We start from the raw sequence: 14,717 nt of genomic DNA on the forward strand, positions 1-14,717 counted from the left end.
GAAGATAGGTTGTAATATGGCTACAAAACTAAACCAAAAATAAAGGGAATGGAATTAAATAGTTGAGAACAGAACTGCGATTGCACCTAAAAGGTGTGTTCAGTACAGTTCCCATCAATTTTCAGTTCTTATATTCCATTCTCTTACAAACATGTAGATGAGTCTTCATATTTGTACTTTTCATCAGAATGTTTTCCACGTAATATGGTTTTCATTTCCACAAGTAATGCAACAGAATTAATTCGTATTTTGTTTAAATAACTAATGAAAGAGCTGTTAAGATTTATAAAACATGAGATGCCAGTGTTTTGAATTAATTGTAAATACAAATAGATATTATGACTTACCACCAGGCTACAGCTAACATTATTTTAATTCACAGTATCACCGTCTGCATTTACCTGCTGAGGTAAACTCTCTTTTCTGTGTACTGGCCCTTGCCATGAATAGGATCCTCGTAAGGCTCATTCTGCACCACCTCCACACCCTCTCCTCTGTCACTCTGCTCATGGCTGTGCTTGCTGATCATGTACAGCTGTCCAATTCTGTACTGGAAACAAACAGAAAGAAGTTTATTCAACCAACAGTTGCTTTGTGAAAATGGACAGAGAAATATGAAGTATGTCAAACACTAAAAAACATGAAGTCAGTCTATTGAACAAAATTCCATAGGGGCAATTTTAACTTTTATCACTGGGCATAAAACGGGCGCTAGCAAATGAGCCGCCCCTTTTACACGCACCCGATTTTCTTTTTCATTGAAGTCAATGGAAATCAGGTGGGGTATAAAATGGGCGCCAATTCACCATCAACAATAACTTGCATTTATATAGAGCCTTTAACATAGTAAAACGTCCCAAGGTGCAGCAACATAATCAGACATAAATTGATATAGAACCACAGGAGGAGATATTAGAACTGGTGACTTAAAGTTTGGTCAAAGAGGTAGATTTTAAGGAGCATTTTAATGGAGGTGAGAGAGATGGAGGGGTTGAGGGAAGGAATTCCAAAACTTAGGGCCGAGATGGCTGATGACACAGCCGCCATCATCATCATCATAGGCAGTCCCTCGGAATCGAGGAAGGCTTGCTTCCACTCTTAACATGAGTTCTTAGGTGGCTGTACAGTCCTACGAGAACCACAGTCTCTGTCACAGGTGGGACAGATAGTCGTTGAGGGAAGGGGTGGGTGGGACTGGTTTGCCGCACGCTCTTTCCGCTGCCTGCGCTTGCTTTCTGCATGCTCTTGACGACGAGACTCGAGGTGCTCAGCGCCCTCCCGGATGCACTTCCTCCACTTAGGGTGGTCTTTGGCCAGGGACTCCCAGGTGTCAGGGAGGCTTTGAGGGTATCCTTGTAACATTTCTGCTGCCCACCTTTGGCTCGTTTGCCGTGAAGAGTAGAGCGCTTGCTTTGGGAGTCTCATGACTGGCATGCGAACTATGTGGTCTGCCCAGCAGAGCTGATCAAGTGCTTCAATGCTGGCCTGGACGAGGACGCTAACATTGGTGCATCTGTCCTCCCAGGGGATTTGTAGGATCTTGCGGGGACATCGTTGGTGGTATTTCTCCAGCACGGCCGCCAATGGTGGGGCAAAGGAAGTGGGTGGGGCATGCACGCTATTGCTCGTTTTTCGTCCAGCAATAAAAGTTACTATTACGCCTTTTGCGTGATAGCTTATTTTCTGTGCTACTCACACATCAGATTTAAAGGTGTTTTGGGATGTTGTTTTCTTACCAACCTATAAAACTTTCCTTGGCAAGAAAAGCTATCAGACGTTTCTCCATTACTTGATCTATTCTAGTCATTATTCCTCAGTCAAGAGGATCATTTGGCAATCTGAACAAATGCGATAAATCTTCAATGTCTGCCCGAAACGGGTGCGAGGTCAGAAGAGCGGCTGTACCACCCACCCAAAGTCGGCATCGGGAGGCCTGAAATATCTTCAGGTTCATTTGACCCTTGTTTGAATGTAGCCAGCAAGATTGCAAACATCTAATGGGTGCACTGCTGCAACTCACCGGTTGTGAGAAATTGGGGGGTGGGGTAGAGCGGCATGGGGCAGCTGATTTCAGAGCAGGTGGCAATATTTTTGTGGGGCCAGCAAGAGACTTCCTGCTCCTCCTGGCCCCAGAAAAGTAAAACCAGAAAAAAGTTTGGGGCTCTTTTGTGGAGCGGCCACTCACCACTTCGTACAGATGGGCATACGTTTGTAACACACTCTATACCCATTTGTACTTGGAAATTGCAACCAGGGTCCTACAGTGGCATAGAAACCCGTTTTGCATATTTAAATAGCCTTCTGCTTGTTTTGGATGGGTACGTTTTTCACCCATTTACAGGGTTGCCTGAAAACTGCATCAGATGGGTCTTGGGCATCCCAGGACCCCCCCCCCCCAAGTTTCAACTGCCGGATGCCTGTTTTCCAGGCAAGAACCAGGGGCCCCTTAGTTCAAAACTGTCCCCTATGTCTTTATCTACAGTGGTCCAGAACCACGTGCTGTAATGTGATGGCAGTCATTGTGATTTACATGCTAAGTTTTCACAACCTTCTAGGGATACCTGCCCATTGCTTGTCACCTCTTACTCACACCTGGATGAGATTGATAATTCTCAGTCAAACATTCTCATGTCCTATCACTCCATGATGCAGTTTATAGGTTCACCAACCCACTGCACCAATGTCTGCCATAAGAAAAGGATTTAGGTCTTTAAGAGACTGCTGTATCATTCCTCCACCAAAATCCAAACAAAAGTGATTCAAAAGCAACTGATATACTCCAAAGAGCAATTTTTATAAAGATCAAAATCTCTAGATTGCTTTCTTTTGAATATGATCCTCCATTCTATTTTTCTTTAGTGAGTTTTGTGGCAGGAGTTCCTATCTTGAGTTCTTACATACAAGTTTATACCATACACTATTGCTGTCATATTTTGGTCTTTGGGCATTCAGCTTCTTACACTATGATGTATGTAAGTGCACTGTTCCCTTTCACATAGATCAATGAGACAGACAAAGGTAAATAAGGTGAGATGAACTTTATAATGCAGATTAACAAGGAGAATTAGACACTGATGTGAGGGAAATTAACACTGTGACATTCGTAAGGGGAAGTAGTCACTATGGTATGGTTAACCAAAGAGAGATGGGCACTGTGATGCAAGGCAATGAGAAGACAGCAATATGTGAGAGGAGAGATGAGTGTGTTGCTAAGGATTTTCTTTGTCACATATATGTTTAGTCCAAGAATGTAAAGTATTTAGAAATGTTCTTCATGGTTTCACACAGTTCTCTAAGTTTGTTTCACAGTATTCACCTTCACAGCTTTTTATAAAAACTTTCTTGGCAGATGCACATTGCAACAACTGTGTACTTTGAAGGCAGGAAAGTTCTCTCAGTATCCAAAAGGGCTGTAACTTGTCAGCGGAGAATTTGTGCTCTGTTGTGCTTCTGCCAAGGTCCATTTGTCACAGAAAAAGCCCAACAACTCTCTGAAAATCAAAGCCGATCTTTCATGATGCACCAACCTTTGCACATTTAGGAATTTCTAAGAAATAATGGGGGCATAAAAGCCTAGGGTTCAACAGCAATCCTTTTGGGCTCCAGTATTTGTCAGTGAAACTTTACCTGAAGTGCAGTTGCTTTATGTTTCTGTTACCATGGCAATAAAATGCCTCTAGTTCTGTCTTCACAGAGGTTCTGTCAGCCCATCAGTTGATTAATAGAGTATTTCAAGTTGCTAGTCAGAGTTTCTGATGTAAAACCATAAAACAGAGTGACAGTGTGTGAAGAAAATGTATGAGGGCAACATTCAGGCGTCAACAAACCTCATATATCGGATGAAAAGCCAGAAAAGAATGTCAGGTTTTGCAGTAGCATTTCCAAATATTTGTCAGAAGAACTTGGAGATGTTTTGAAGCTAAATTTCATAGTTGCAGACATTCCAGGTTTTAAATACTGCAGATGCCCCCCCAAGGAGTTGCAGTAATAGCCTGCCTAACTGAATTGAAGCACTGTTAGGCCAATTACGTAGAGGTGATTTAAGAAGTGACACCTTAATTAATAACTGGAAATAAGTATTTTAGAAAAATCAAAGTAATTCCTCACAGCCCTGAGTTCCCAATCTCCACTGTATTGTGTTGTGTGGCAGTGTTGAATGGATTGGATCTTTTGCTTTCTGACTATCCGTCCTTTCCTTTGGAAAAGTAGCTCAGCTGTGCTCAAGTGTCTTGGGACATTGTGTATGTTAAAGGTGATCTACAATGCAAATTGTTGTTATTGCCGGTACTGCTTCTGCCCGTCAGTTCCCTTAAATATCCCAGCTTGTTGGCTTCCTCAGCTGCCTCACATTATGGAAGCTTATATCCTATTGAACCATGCAGATAAACTCTACGTTCACTACGGTTAATATTTGTACATGCAACTTTAGCTTGCTGAACAATAAGATGTCCAAAACAGTATTTTAAAAGTCTTCAGGCCTATTAAACTATTTTGCACTTGGCATCATTGCGATACCTTATTTAAGTCAGCATACAAATCCTTCTGTAATAATGAAACAAATAAAATCAGTCTGAGTACGACCATCATATCCTTAAATGCATCAAGTACAATCAGTAAAATAGATGGTGGGTGACACATTGCCACCTGGTCTTAGTTTAGGAAGGTGTCAAAGTTGACAATTTAACAACAAAAAGGACAGCTGAAGGAAAAATGTAAAAAAAGAAATTCAATGACATCTATGGACAACCGATGTAAGTCACACCTGTAAAATATCTTGTGTCTGATCATGGAGTGACACTGACAGAAGGCAAGAAGTTAGCTTTCTGCCTTACCTTTTGCCCAGGTTATGGTGGATGATGGGGGAAAGGCCTTCAAAAGGGAAGGCCAATTAATATGTTCAGATATGCAATCTCTTCAAAACTGTTGAAATTGGTATCAAATGACAGCCACAAATCAGCATCTGGTTCATAACTCTTAGGTACTCAAACCTTACTCCACAACAAGGGTAACTATTCCCATAGTGTCAGCTGTGGTTCAGTGGGTAGCACACTTGCCTCTGAGCCAGCAGGTGATGGGTTCAAGTCCCATTCCAGGGACTTGAGCACATAAATCTAGGCTGACACTCCAGTGTGGTGCTGAGGGAGTGCTGCATTGTTGGAGGTGCCATCTTTTGGATGTAAACCGAGGCCCTGTCTTCTCTCTCAAATGGACGTAAAAGGTCCCGTGGCACTATTTCAAAGAGCAAGTGATTTATCCCCGGTGTCCTGGCCAATATTTATCCCACAATCAACATAACAAAAACAGATTATCTGGTCATTATCACATTGCTGTTTGTAGGAGCTTGCTGTGCGCAAATTGGTCGCCACATTTCCAACATTAAAACAGTGATTATATTCCAAAAGTACTTCATTGACTATAAAGTGCTTTGAGACGTCTAGTGGTCATGAAAGGCGCTATATAAATGCAAGTCTTTTTTTCTTTCATAGCCTACATGGAGTGCTTCATACAGAATGACAAGACTGCAAAATGTGTGTTTTTAAAAAAAACCTGAATGTTTTACTGTCATCCTGCTGTTTCTAACCCTACCTGTCATTAAGATTGAGCTTTCCTCCTGGCCTAAGAAAACATTTTGCAGGTTGTTAAGCTATTTGTGGAGTAAGCCAGCAAGGATGGTTTTAAGTATTGGATTTTTAAATTATTAAAACAAACATTTACGTGCCTGGGCATTACTTTTTCTGTAATTCATAGTTTATTGGATTTTTAGAACATTACATTAACCACTATAATGCTATTATCCAAATTATTAATACTTAATTTTCTAATATCATGAATAAATTATACTTTGAGCAATACCTGTTTACATCCTTTGCATTCAATAGTATTGTCTTTCTGATTGGCTTTGCTGAGAAAACTTGAATCAAATAACTTTTATTAACACGTTGGGTTTCTTCTCAAAGCTGATATTCCCATGGTTCCAAGTAAGTTAAAGCTACAAACGTGTTTGGAATATTTAATTGTCAATGTTTATATTAGCCCTAGTACCTTCAAACCCTTTGCAGAATGACGCAATCATACTGCTTTTAAAATCTCCTACCTTGGGATGGCGGGACTGACCTATCAAGAAAGACTGGATCAACTGGGCTTGTATTCACTGGAGTTCAGAAGAATGAGAGGGGACCTCATAGAAACATATAAAATTCTGACGGGGTTAGACAGGTTAGATGCAGGAAGAATGTTCCCAATGTTGGGGAAGTCCAGAACCAGGGGTCACAGTCTAAGGATAAGGGGTAAGCCATTTAGGACCGAGATGCGGAGGAACTTCTTCACCCAGAGAGTGGTGAACCTGTGGAATTCTCTACCACAGAAAGTTGTTGAGGCCAATTCACTAAATATATTCAAAAAGGAGTTAGATGAGGTCCTTACTGCTAGGGGGATCAAGGGGTATGGCGAGAAAGCAGGAATGGGGTACTGAAGTTGAATGTTCAGCCATGAACTCATTGAATGGCGGTGCAGGCTAGAAGGGCCGAATGGCCTACTCCTGCACCTATTTTCTATGTTTCTATGTTTCTATGTTTGTCAGAATTTATTTTATTCTTTAACAACTATTAGCCATTGTACACTTAATTTACTCATCCACAGGTGTTCCATGGTTATAGAATCATAAAATGGTTACAGCACAGAAGGAGGCCATTTGGCCCATCGAGCCCGTGCCGGCTCCAGTGTCCCTGACGACTACATGTGCGGGAAGTGTATCCTGCTGCAGATCCTGACAGACTGCATTGCGGCACTGGAGCTGCGGGTGGATTCACTCTGGAGCATCCACAATGCTGAGGATGCCGTGAATAGCACATTTAGTGAGTTGATCATACCGCATGTAAAGATTACACAGACAGATAGGGAATGGATAATCAACAGGAAGAGCAGTGGAAGGAAGTTAGTGCAGAGATCCCCTGCGGTCACCCCCCTGCAAAACAGATACACCGCTTTGGGTACTGTTGGGGGGATGTCTCATCAGGGCAGGGCAGCAGCAGCCAAGTCCATGGCACCGTGGGTGGCTCTGCTGCAAAGGAGGGCAGGAAAAAGAGTGGGAGAGCTATAGTGGTAGGGGATTCGATTGTAAGGGGAATAGATAGACGTTTCTGCGGCCGCAATCGAGACTCCAGGATGGTATGTTGCCTCCCTGGTGCAAGTGTCAAGGATGTCTCGGAGCAGTTGCAGGACATTTTGAAGAGGGAGGGTGAACAGCCAGTTGTCGTGGTGCATATAGGTACCAACGATACAGGTAAAAAACGGGATGAGGTCCTACAAGCTGAATTTAGGGAGTTAAATTAAAAAGTAGGACCTCAAAGGTAGTAATCCCAAGATTGCTATCAGTGCCACGTGCTAGTCAGAGTAGGAATCGCAGGATAGCTCAGATGAATATGTGGCTTGAGGAGTGATGCAAAAGGGAGGGATTCAAATTCCTGATACATTGGAACCGGTTCTGGGGGAGGTGGGACCAGTACAAACCGGACAGTCTGCACCTGGGCAGGACCGGAAACAATGTCCTAGGGGGAGTGTTTGCTAGTGCTGTTGGGAAGGGGTCAAACTAATATGGCAGGGGGATGGAAACCTATGCAAGGAGACAGAGGGAAGTAGAATGGGGGCAGAAGCAAAAGATAGAAAGAAGAAAAGTAAAAGTGGAGAAAGAGAAACCCAAGGCAAAAATCAAAAAGGGCCACATTGCAGCAAAATTCTAAAAGGGCAAAGTATGTTAAAAAGACAAGCCTGAGGCTCTGTGCCTCAATGCAAGGAGTGTTCGTAATAAGGTGGACGAATTAACTGCATAGGCAGCAATTAGTGAATATGATATAGTTGGCATAACGGAGACATGGCTCCAGGGTGACTAAGGCTGTGAACTCAACATCCAGGGGTATTCAACATTCAGGAAGGATAGACAGAAAAGAAAAGGAGGTGGGGTGGCGTTGCTGGTTAAAGAGGAAATTAACGCAATAATAAGGAGGGACATTAGCTTGGATGATGTGGAATCTGTATGGGTGGAACTGCGGAATATCAAAGGGCAGAAAACGCTAGTGGGAGTTGTGTACAGACCACCAAACAGTAGTAGTGAGGATGGGGACAGCATCTAACAAGAAATTAGGAATGCGTGCAACAAAGGTACAGCAGTTATCAAGGGCAACTTTAATCGACATATAGATTGGGCTAACCAAACTGGTAGCAATACGGAGGAGGAGAATTTCCTGGAATGTATTCAGGATGGTTTTCTGGACCAATACGTCGAGGAACCAACTAGAGGGCTGGCCATCCTAGACTGGGTGATGTGTAATGAGAAAGGACTAATTAGCAATCTTGTTGTGCGAGGCCCCTTGGAGAAGAGTGATCATAATATGGTAGAATTCTTTATTAAGATGGAGAATGACACAGTTAATTCAGAGACTAGGGTCCTGAACTTAAGGAAAGATAACTTGGATTGGATGAGACGTGAATTGGCTAGAATAGACTGGCGAGTGATACTTAAAGGGTTGACGGTGGATAGGCAATGGCAAACATTTAAAGATCACATGGATGAACTTCAACAATTGTACATCCCTGTCTGAAGTAAAAAATAAAACGGGGAAGGTGGCTCAACTGTGGCTAACAAGGGAAATTAAGGATAGTGTTAAATCCAAGGAAGAGGCATATAAATTGGCCAGAAAAAGCAGCAAACCTGAGGATTGGGAGAATTTTATAATTCAGCAGAGGAGGACAAAGGGTTTAATTAGGAGGGGGAAAATAGAGTATGAAGGGAAGCTTGCCGGGAACATAAAAACTGACTGCAAAAGCTTCTATAGATATGTGAAGAGAAAAAGATTAGTGAAGACAAATGTAGGACCTTTGCAGTCAAATTCAGGTGAATTTATAATGGGGAACAAAGAAATGGCAGACCAGTTGAACAAATACTTTGGTTCTGTCTTCACGATGGAAGACACAAATAACCTTCCAGAATTACGAGGGGACCGAGGGTCTATTGAGAAGGAGGAACTGAAGGATATCCTTATTAGGTGGGAAATTGTGTTAGGGAAATTGATGGGATTGAGGGCCAATAAATCCCCAGGGCCTGATAGTCTATATCCCAGAGTACTTAGGGAAGTGGCCCTAGAAATAGTGGATGCATTGGTGATCATTTTCCAATAGTCTATCGACTCTGGATCAGTTCCTATGGACTGAAGGGTAGCTAATGTAACACCACTTTTTAAAAAGGGAGGGAGAGAGAAAGCAGGTAATTATAGACCGGTTAGTCTGACATCAGTAGTGGGGAAAATGTTGGAATCAATTATTAAAGATGAAATAATAGCGCATTTGGAAAGCAGTGACACGATCGGTCCAAGTCAGCATCGATTTATGAAAGGGAAATCATGCTTGAAAAATCTGGAATTTTTTGAGGATGTAACTCGTAGAGTGGACAACGAGAACCAGTGGATATGGTGTATTTGGACTTTCAAAAGGCTTTTGACAAGAGATTGGTGTGCAAAATTAAAGCACATGGTATTGGGGGTAATGTACTGACGTGGATAGAGAAGTGGTTGGTATACAGGAAGCAGAGAGTCGGGATAAACGGGTCCTTTTCAGAATCGCAGGCAGTGACTAGTGGGGTGCCGCAGGGCTCAGTGCTGGGACCCCAGCTATTTACAATATACATGAATGAATTGGTAGAAGGAATTGAGTGTAATATCTCCAAGTTTGCAGATGACACTAAGCTGGATGGAGGTGTGAGCTGTGAGGAGGAGGCTAAGAGGCTGCAGAGTGACTTGAACAGGTTAGGTGAATGGGCAAATGCAAGGCAGATGCAGTATAATGTGGATAAATGTGAGGTTATCCACTTTGGGGGCAAAAACACGAAGGCAGAATATTATCTGAATGGCGGCAGATTAGGAAAAGGAGAGGTGCAACGAGATCTGGGTGTCATGGTACATCAATCATTGAAAGTTGGCATGCAGGTACAGCAGGCGGTGAAGAAGACAAATGGTATGTTGGTCTTCATAGCTAAGGGATTTGAGTATAGGAACAGGGAGGTCTTACTGCAGTTGTACAGGGCCTTGGTGAGACCTCACCTGGAATATTGTGTTCAGTTCTGGTCTCCTAATCTGAGAAAGGACGTTCTTGCTATTGAGGGAGTGCAGCGAAGGTTCACCAGACTGATTCCCGGGATGGCTGGGCTGACATATGAGGAGAGACTGGGCCTTTATTCACTGGAGTTTAGAAGGATAAGAGGGGATCTCATAGAAACATATAAAGTTCTGACAGGACTGGACAGGTTAGATGCAGGAAGAATGTTCCCGATGTTGGGGAAGTCCAGAACCAGGGGACACAGTCTAAGGATAAGGGGTAAGCCATTTAGGACTGAGATGAGGAGAAACTTCTTCACTCAGTGAGTTGTTAACCTGTGGAATTCCTTACCGCAGAGAGTTGTTGATGTTAGATTTGTCCCTTACAGCTAAAGGAATCAAGGGGTATGGAGAGAAAGCAGGAAAGGTGTACTGAGGTGGATGATCAGCCATGAACTTATTGAAAGGTGGTGTAGGCTCGAAGGGCCGAATGGCCTACTCCTGCACCTATTTTCTATGTTTCTAAGAGCACTTCAGCTAGTCCCACTCCCCTAACCTTTCCACGTTAATCTTTGAAAATTACATCACTTTGTCCAAACTGCCAAACATCTGCAATTTTATTGTTCTCCAGTTGTTAAATGTGATCCGCCAGAATTTCTGGTGCATAAGTGCAGCTGTTTTAGGATTTGTTGACAAGTGTTTTCATAACATTGCATAAGTTATTACATTACTTCAGCCCATTTCATTGCAAATATTATGACAGTTAGACCTGAAGTTCCTTTTTTCAAATCACCCATTTTTGAGCGTTGTAGAGGTGGTCTGGTAGATAAAAAGCGGTGGAGGTGGCATCTGCCAAAACTCCACCCCTAAAAATGGTCATCTCAATTTCCCTCCTGTGACCCAGATCCATTCGCCAGAAGCATGCCATGCCGCATTTAATTGAAGCACAGGGGGTATGTCCAAATACGCCGAGATTCCACTGCATTTCCCTGTTAACCCTCCCTGCAAATCACCGGCATTATAAAGGTGGTGGTGAATGAGCCTGTACTCTGCCCATAGTTGGAAAGGGATTGGAAAGGTGAAAGGCCACACACTATGTGCTCCTGAATAGTGTGGAGGTGAGTCATGCTTCCAGCAGTATCTCAGCATCTGTACAGGCACTCATGCAGTCACTTACCTTGACCAACTTGCTGAGATCATTAAAATATTTCTGGCACTGAATAGTTGTTTGTATTCGAGCTGCCACTGACCGCCAGCACCACCTCCCTCCAGGCTGCCTGAGTATCCTTTTCCTGGATCATAACTCCTTGGGTGCCAAGCAGTCTTTGCCTTCTGGCCCTTATCTTTGCCAACATTATCTCCTGAGCTCCTGAGAATCTTGCGGCTTTGGTCACTGCAGTGCTCCCAGATGGTGCTCCTGCTTCTGCCATTGAATCTAGTTTGGGCAATGCCCACAGTGCATTGAATTCACACACTGTGCTATGGAGATAGGATACAGGAGTAAACTCTGAGTATCTCATCTCAGTCTTGCTGTCAAGGAGAAATAAGTAGCAAGCAAATACCCGGCACTTCCTTAAAGGATGATAAAAAAAAAGTCAAAAGGCAAGCTACCCGCAAACCACACTCATACATTTACCTAGCAGCAACTTAACAGTGACACAAGTACAGGTGGGTTGTCTATGCTTTCAAAAATGAATGGTGCATGGCCTGGTAAGATGTAAGGAACAAGAAGATGATAAAAATTACAAAATGGGCTGGAGAAAGAGAATTTAATTTTAGCTGTACCAAAAAATGATCCAAATATGCAAATTGACACAATTGTCACTGTAGGCCATTTAAAAGCCCGATGTCGGTCATTCTTTTGTATACAAAATTTTAAATAATGAACATTGACATAACATGCAACTAAGTGTTCACTTGATTTACTTTCATTTCACAAAATTTGATAAAAGCCACTTGTATGACAGGTAGGAAACTAAAGGCTTGATATGCAATATACACCTCATCTATAAAAATCTATATGTATTCCAGAAACATGTGAGGCCCTGGTTTTGACAGGTTTCTGAGTAACAGTTAAACATGATTAATGGAACAATTCATCAAAAAACTGCAAATAGGCCCAGTGGCCTTCTTCATCTGACCACTGCCTAATAAAATTTGTAGGAAATTTAGAAAGGCAATATAAATCCGTGATTAGCAAAATGGGAAATCAAAGACAAAGGTATAAGTAACCTGATTATCCTGGATTTTTTTTCTTTTTTTTAACAACTTTATTGATCCTCCTGCCATTACTCAGATGACATCACCATGAGAAAATCTTTTGACATTCTAGACTGGCTGAACATTTTCTTTAGGCCCCGGCCTCCTTTGCATAATTGCTTGCAATAAATGCTCACAGTAAATTAGTGGAGTAGTCAACCCAAATGTCTTCTTTTAAAAAATGCAGCAAGTTACATAACTTGTATGAAGAAGCAGAAAAGAGAATTTAATTTTAAAAACCAGCAGCAACACTGTTTCCGACAGAGCAAACCACTCATAAGAGATACAAATCACTCTATTCAAAGTCTAAGAGATATTTCTTTCGACTCTCCTTACAGGATGCTGATTTATCAACATAGAAAGTGTTTGCCTTTCTAACTCTCTCTTACCGATCAGGACCTGACCTGACAATTTTTCATTCCATTCATTCATCACCAAACAACTTCCTCACTATCCAATGCAATTTGTTTTTCTAATATTATCCCTTCATCCTTTCAGCCATTTTTCTTTCTGTGGCATGTTTCTCTACCCTCTGAGACATCCCACCTTCCACCCCCACTACCCATCGATACACCTGTTAATTGCTCAGAGGTTGCCAGGCAATTTATTCCCAGACCACTTTCAGGCCCCAAGTTTCCACATGCTACAAAACGGGCGCCCCTCCGAGCTGGGCGCCTGTTTTTCGCGCCGAAAACCGCGCCTGAAAAAAAACGCGTGATTCTGGAGCGCCCTGCAGCTCCATGGCAGCTTGGCGCGGCGCCCAGGGGGGCGGAGCCTACCACTCGCGCCGATTTTGTAAGTGGGAGGGGGCGGGTACCATTTAAATTAGTTTTTTTCGTGCCGGCAACACTGCGCGTGCGCGTTGGAGCGTTCGCGCACGCGAAGTAAACATTGGCACTCGGCCATTTTTGTAGTTCTTTGTAGCTGTTTAATTTTTTAACATTTTTTAATAAAAGCCCTTCTATGATCAGCACTGAGGCTTCTTGCAGCAGTGAGAAGGCTGCAGGAAGCCTCAGAAGTTGAGGCAGCCGTTTCCCGACGGCCTCCCCCCCTGCCGTCGGGAACTGCTGCCTCCTCCTCCCTGCCTCCCCCCCCTGCTGTCGGTCGGGCCCTCCCTCCCGTTCGCAGGAACGACGCCACACCGCTGAGCTGACTTTAAGGCTTCCACCTCAAGTGGAAGACTGCACAAATGCCTGCTTACTGCCTGCCTGCCCCTCCCTCCCGTTTGCAGGAACGACGCCACACCGCTGAGCTGACTGAACCTGCCTGAAGCACTTTCACACAGGTAGGAAGATGGTTTATTTAATCTTTTCTTTGCTTATAAATGTTTATTCAGGTTGGATTTATTTGTATAATATTTGTACCACTTTTTATTTAGAATTAACAATGAGCATAAAAAATCTACGTTACATTTAATTTTGATCCAGGTAGGTTACCACTTTCGATAATTAAGTTCAGTACATTTTATGATTTTATGATTCAGTACCTTTTATGATTTAGATCCTGGTTCATCCTGCACACATAAATTACTGCAGATTTGAAGAGCTAGTCTTCACCTCACTACACTTTTGTATGTCATTGTAAAAATTTAATGCACCCCCCCTGTGGTGTTGCTTGTGGGTCCGAGGCTCACGGTTATGAATACTCCATTCCCTCCTCAAAAACTATTTATTTGATCATGCTTCTTTAAATTTCTTTTAAACTTATTTTAATTTCTCTTCAATGTCCATTTCCCCTTTTTTCAAAACACTTTAGGATTTTCGGTTATTTTAAAGGTACTTTGTAAGTGCAAGTTATTGTTGTCTGAACAGGAATATCTGCATAGGTGGGTGTCATAGAATCACAGAATGTTACAGCAAAGAAATGGGCAACTTGGTCCATCAAGTCTCTGTTGGCATTCTTCTCCACGAGCCATCTCCTGCTCATTCCCCACACCCATTTAATATTCCTCTTCCGCTACAGAAAATCATAGAACTGAAGCAGCCCTCCTGTAATAGAAACTTGCTCCTGGCAGATAGCCATTGCTAGTTGCAACTCTGGAACTTGTTCTGCGTAGCCTGGTGTTATCTCCTGCATTTCACTTGTGTAGTGCTCTGAGGAGGCAATCTAGATGCCTGGCATGTGCTGCTACCCTGAGAAACAGCAGTATCAAGCAGGTCGACTCCAGCCATTGGCCCTAGGTATGTGTTCCTACTGATCAGCAGGGTAGTTGGTATAATGGCAGCTGTCAGATCCTGAAAGATTTAAGAGAAAGCATGCCATAACATGCATTATGGCGGCCTTGGGTTTGAAGCTGGTACACAGGGTGCTGTCTATTCTCCCCCAAACTGTCAAAAGAACTGTGCTACCATGGAGATGGATGCATTGATTGAC

At 42.8% G+C, this 14,717-nt stretch overlaps 1 protein-coding gene across 1 annotated transcript in view; it reads right to left on the minus strand.

Moving 5' to 3' along the window:
- LOC139226830 (cytoplasmic phosphatidylinositol transfer protein 1-like) overlaps nucleotides 1–14,717 on the minus strand; it is a 477,346-nt gene that overhangs the window by 193,874 nt on the left and 268,755 nt on the right. Inside the window, exon 3 of the mRNA XM_070857884.1 lies at nucleotides 402–550. Coding sequence (XP_070713985.1) covers nucleotides 402–550 — 149 coding nt within the window. The remainder of the gene's footprint in view (nucleotides 1–401; nucleotides 551–14,717) is intronic.

The sequence above is a fragment of the Pristiophorus japonicus genome, chromosome 16 (assembly GCF_044704955.1).
Source record: "Pristiophorus japonicus isolate sPriJap1 chromosome 16, sPriJap1.hap1, whole genome shotgun sequence".
NCBI lineage: Eukaryota > Metazoa > Chordata > Chondrichthyes > Pristiophoridae > Pristiophorus > Pristiophorus japonicus.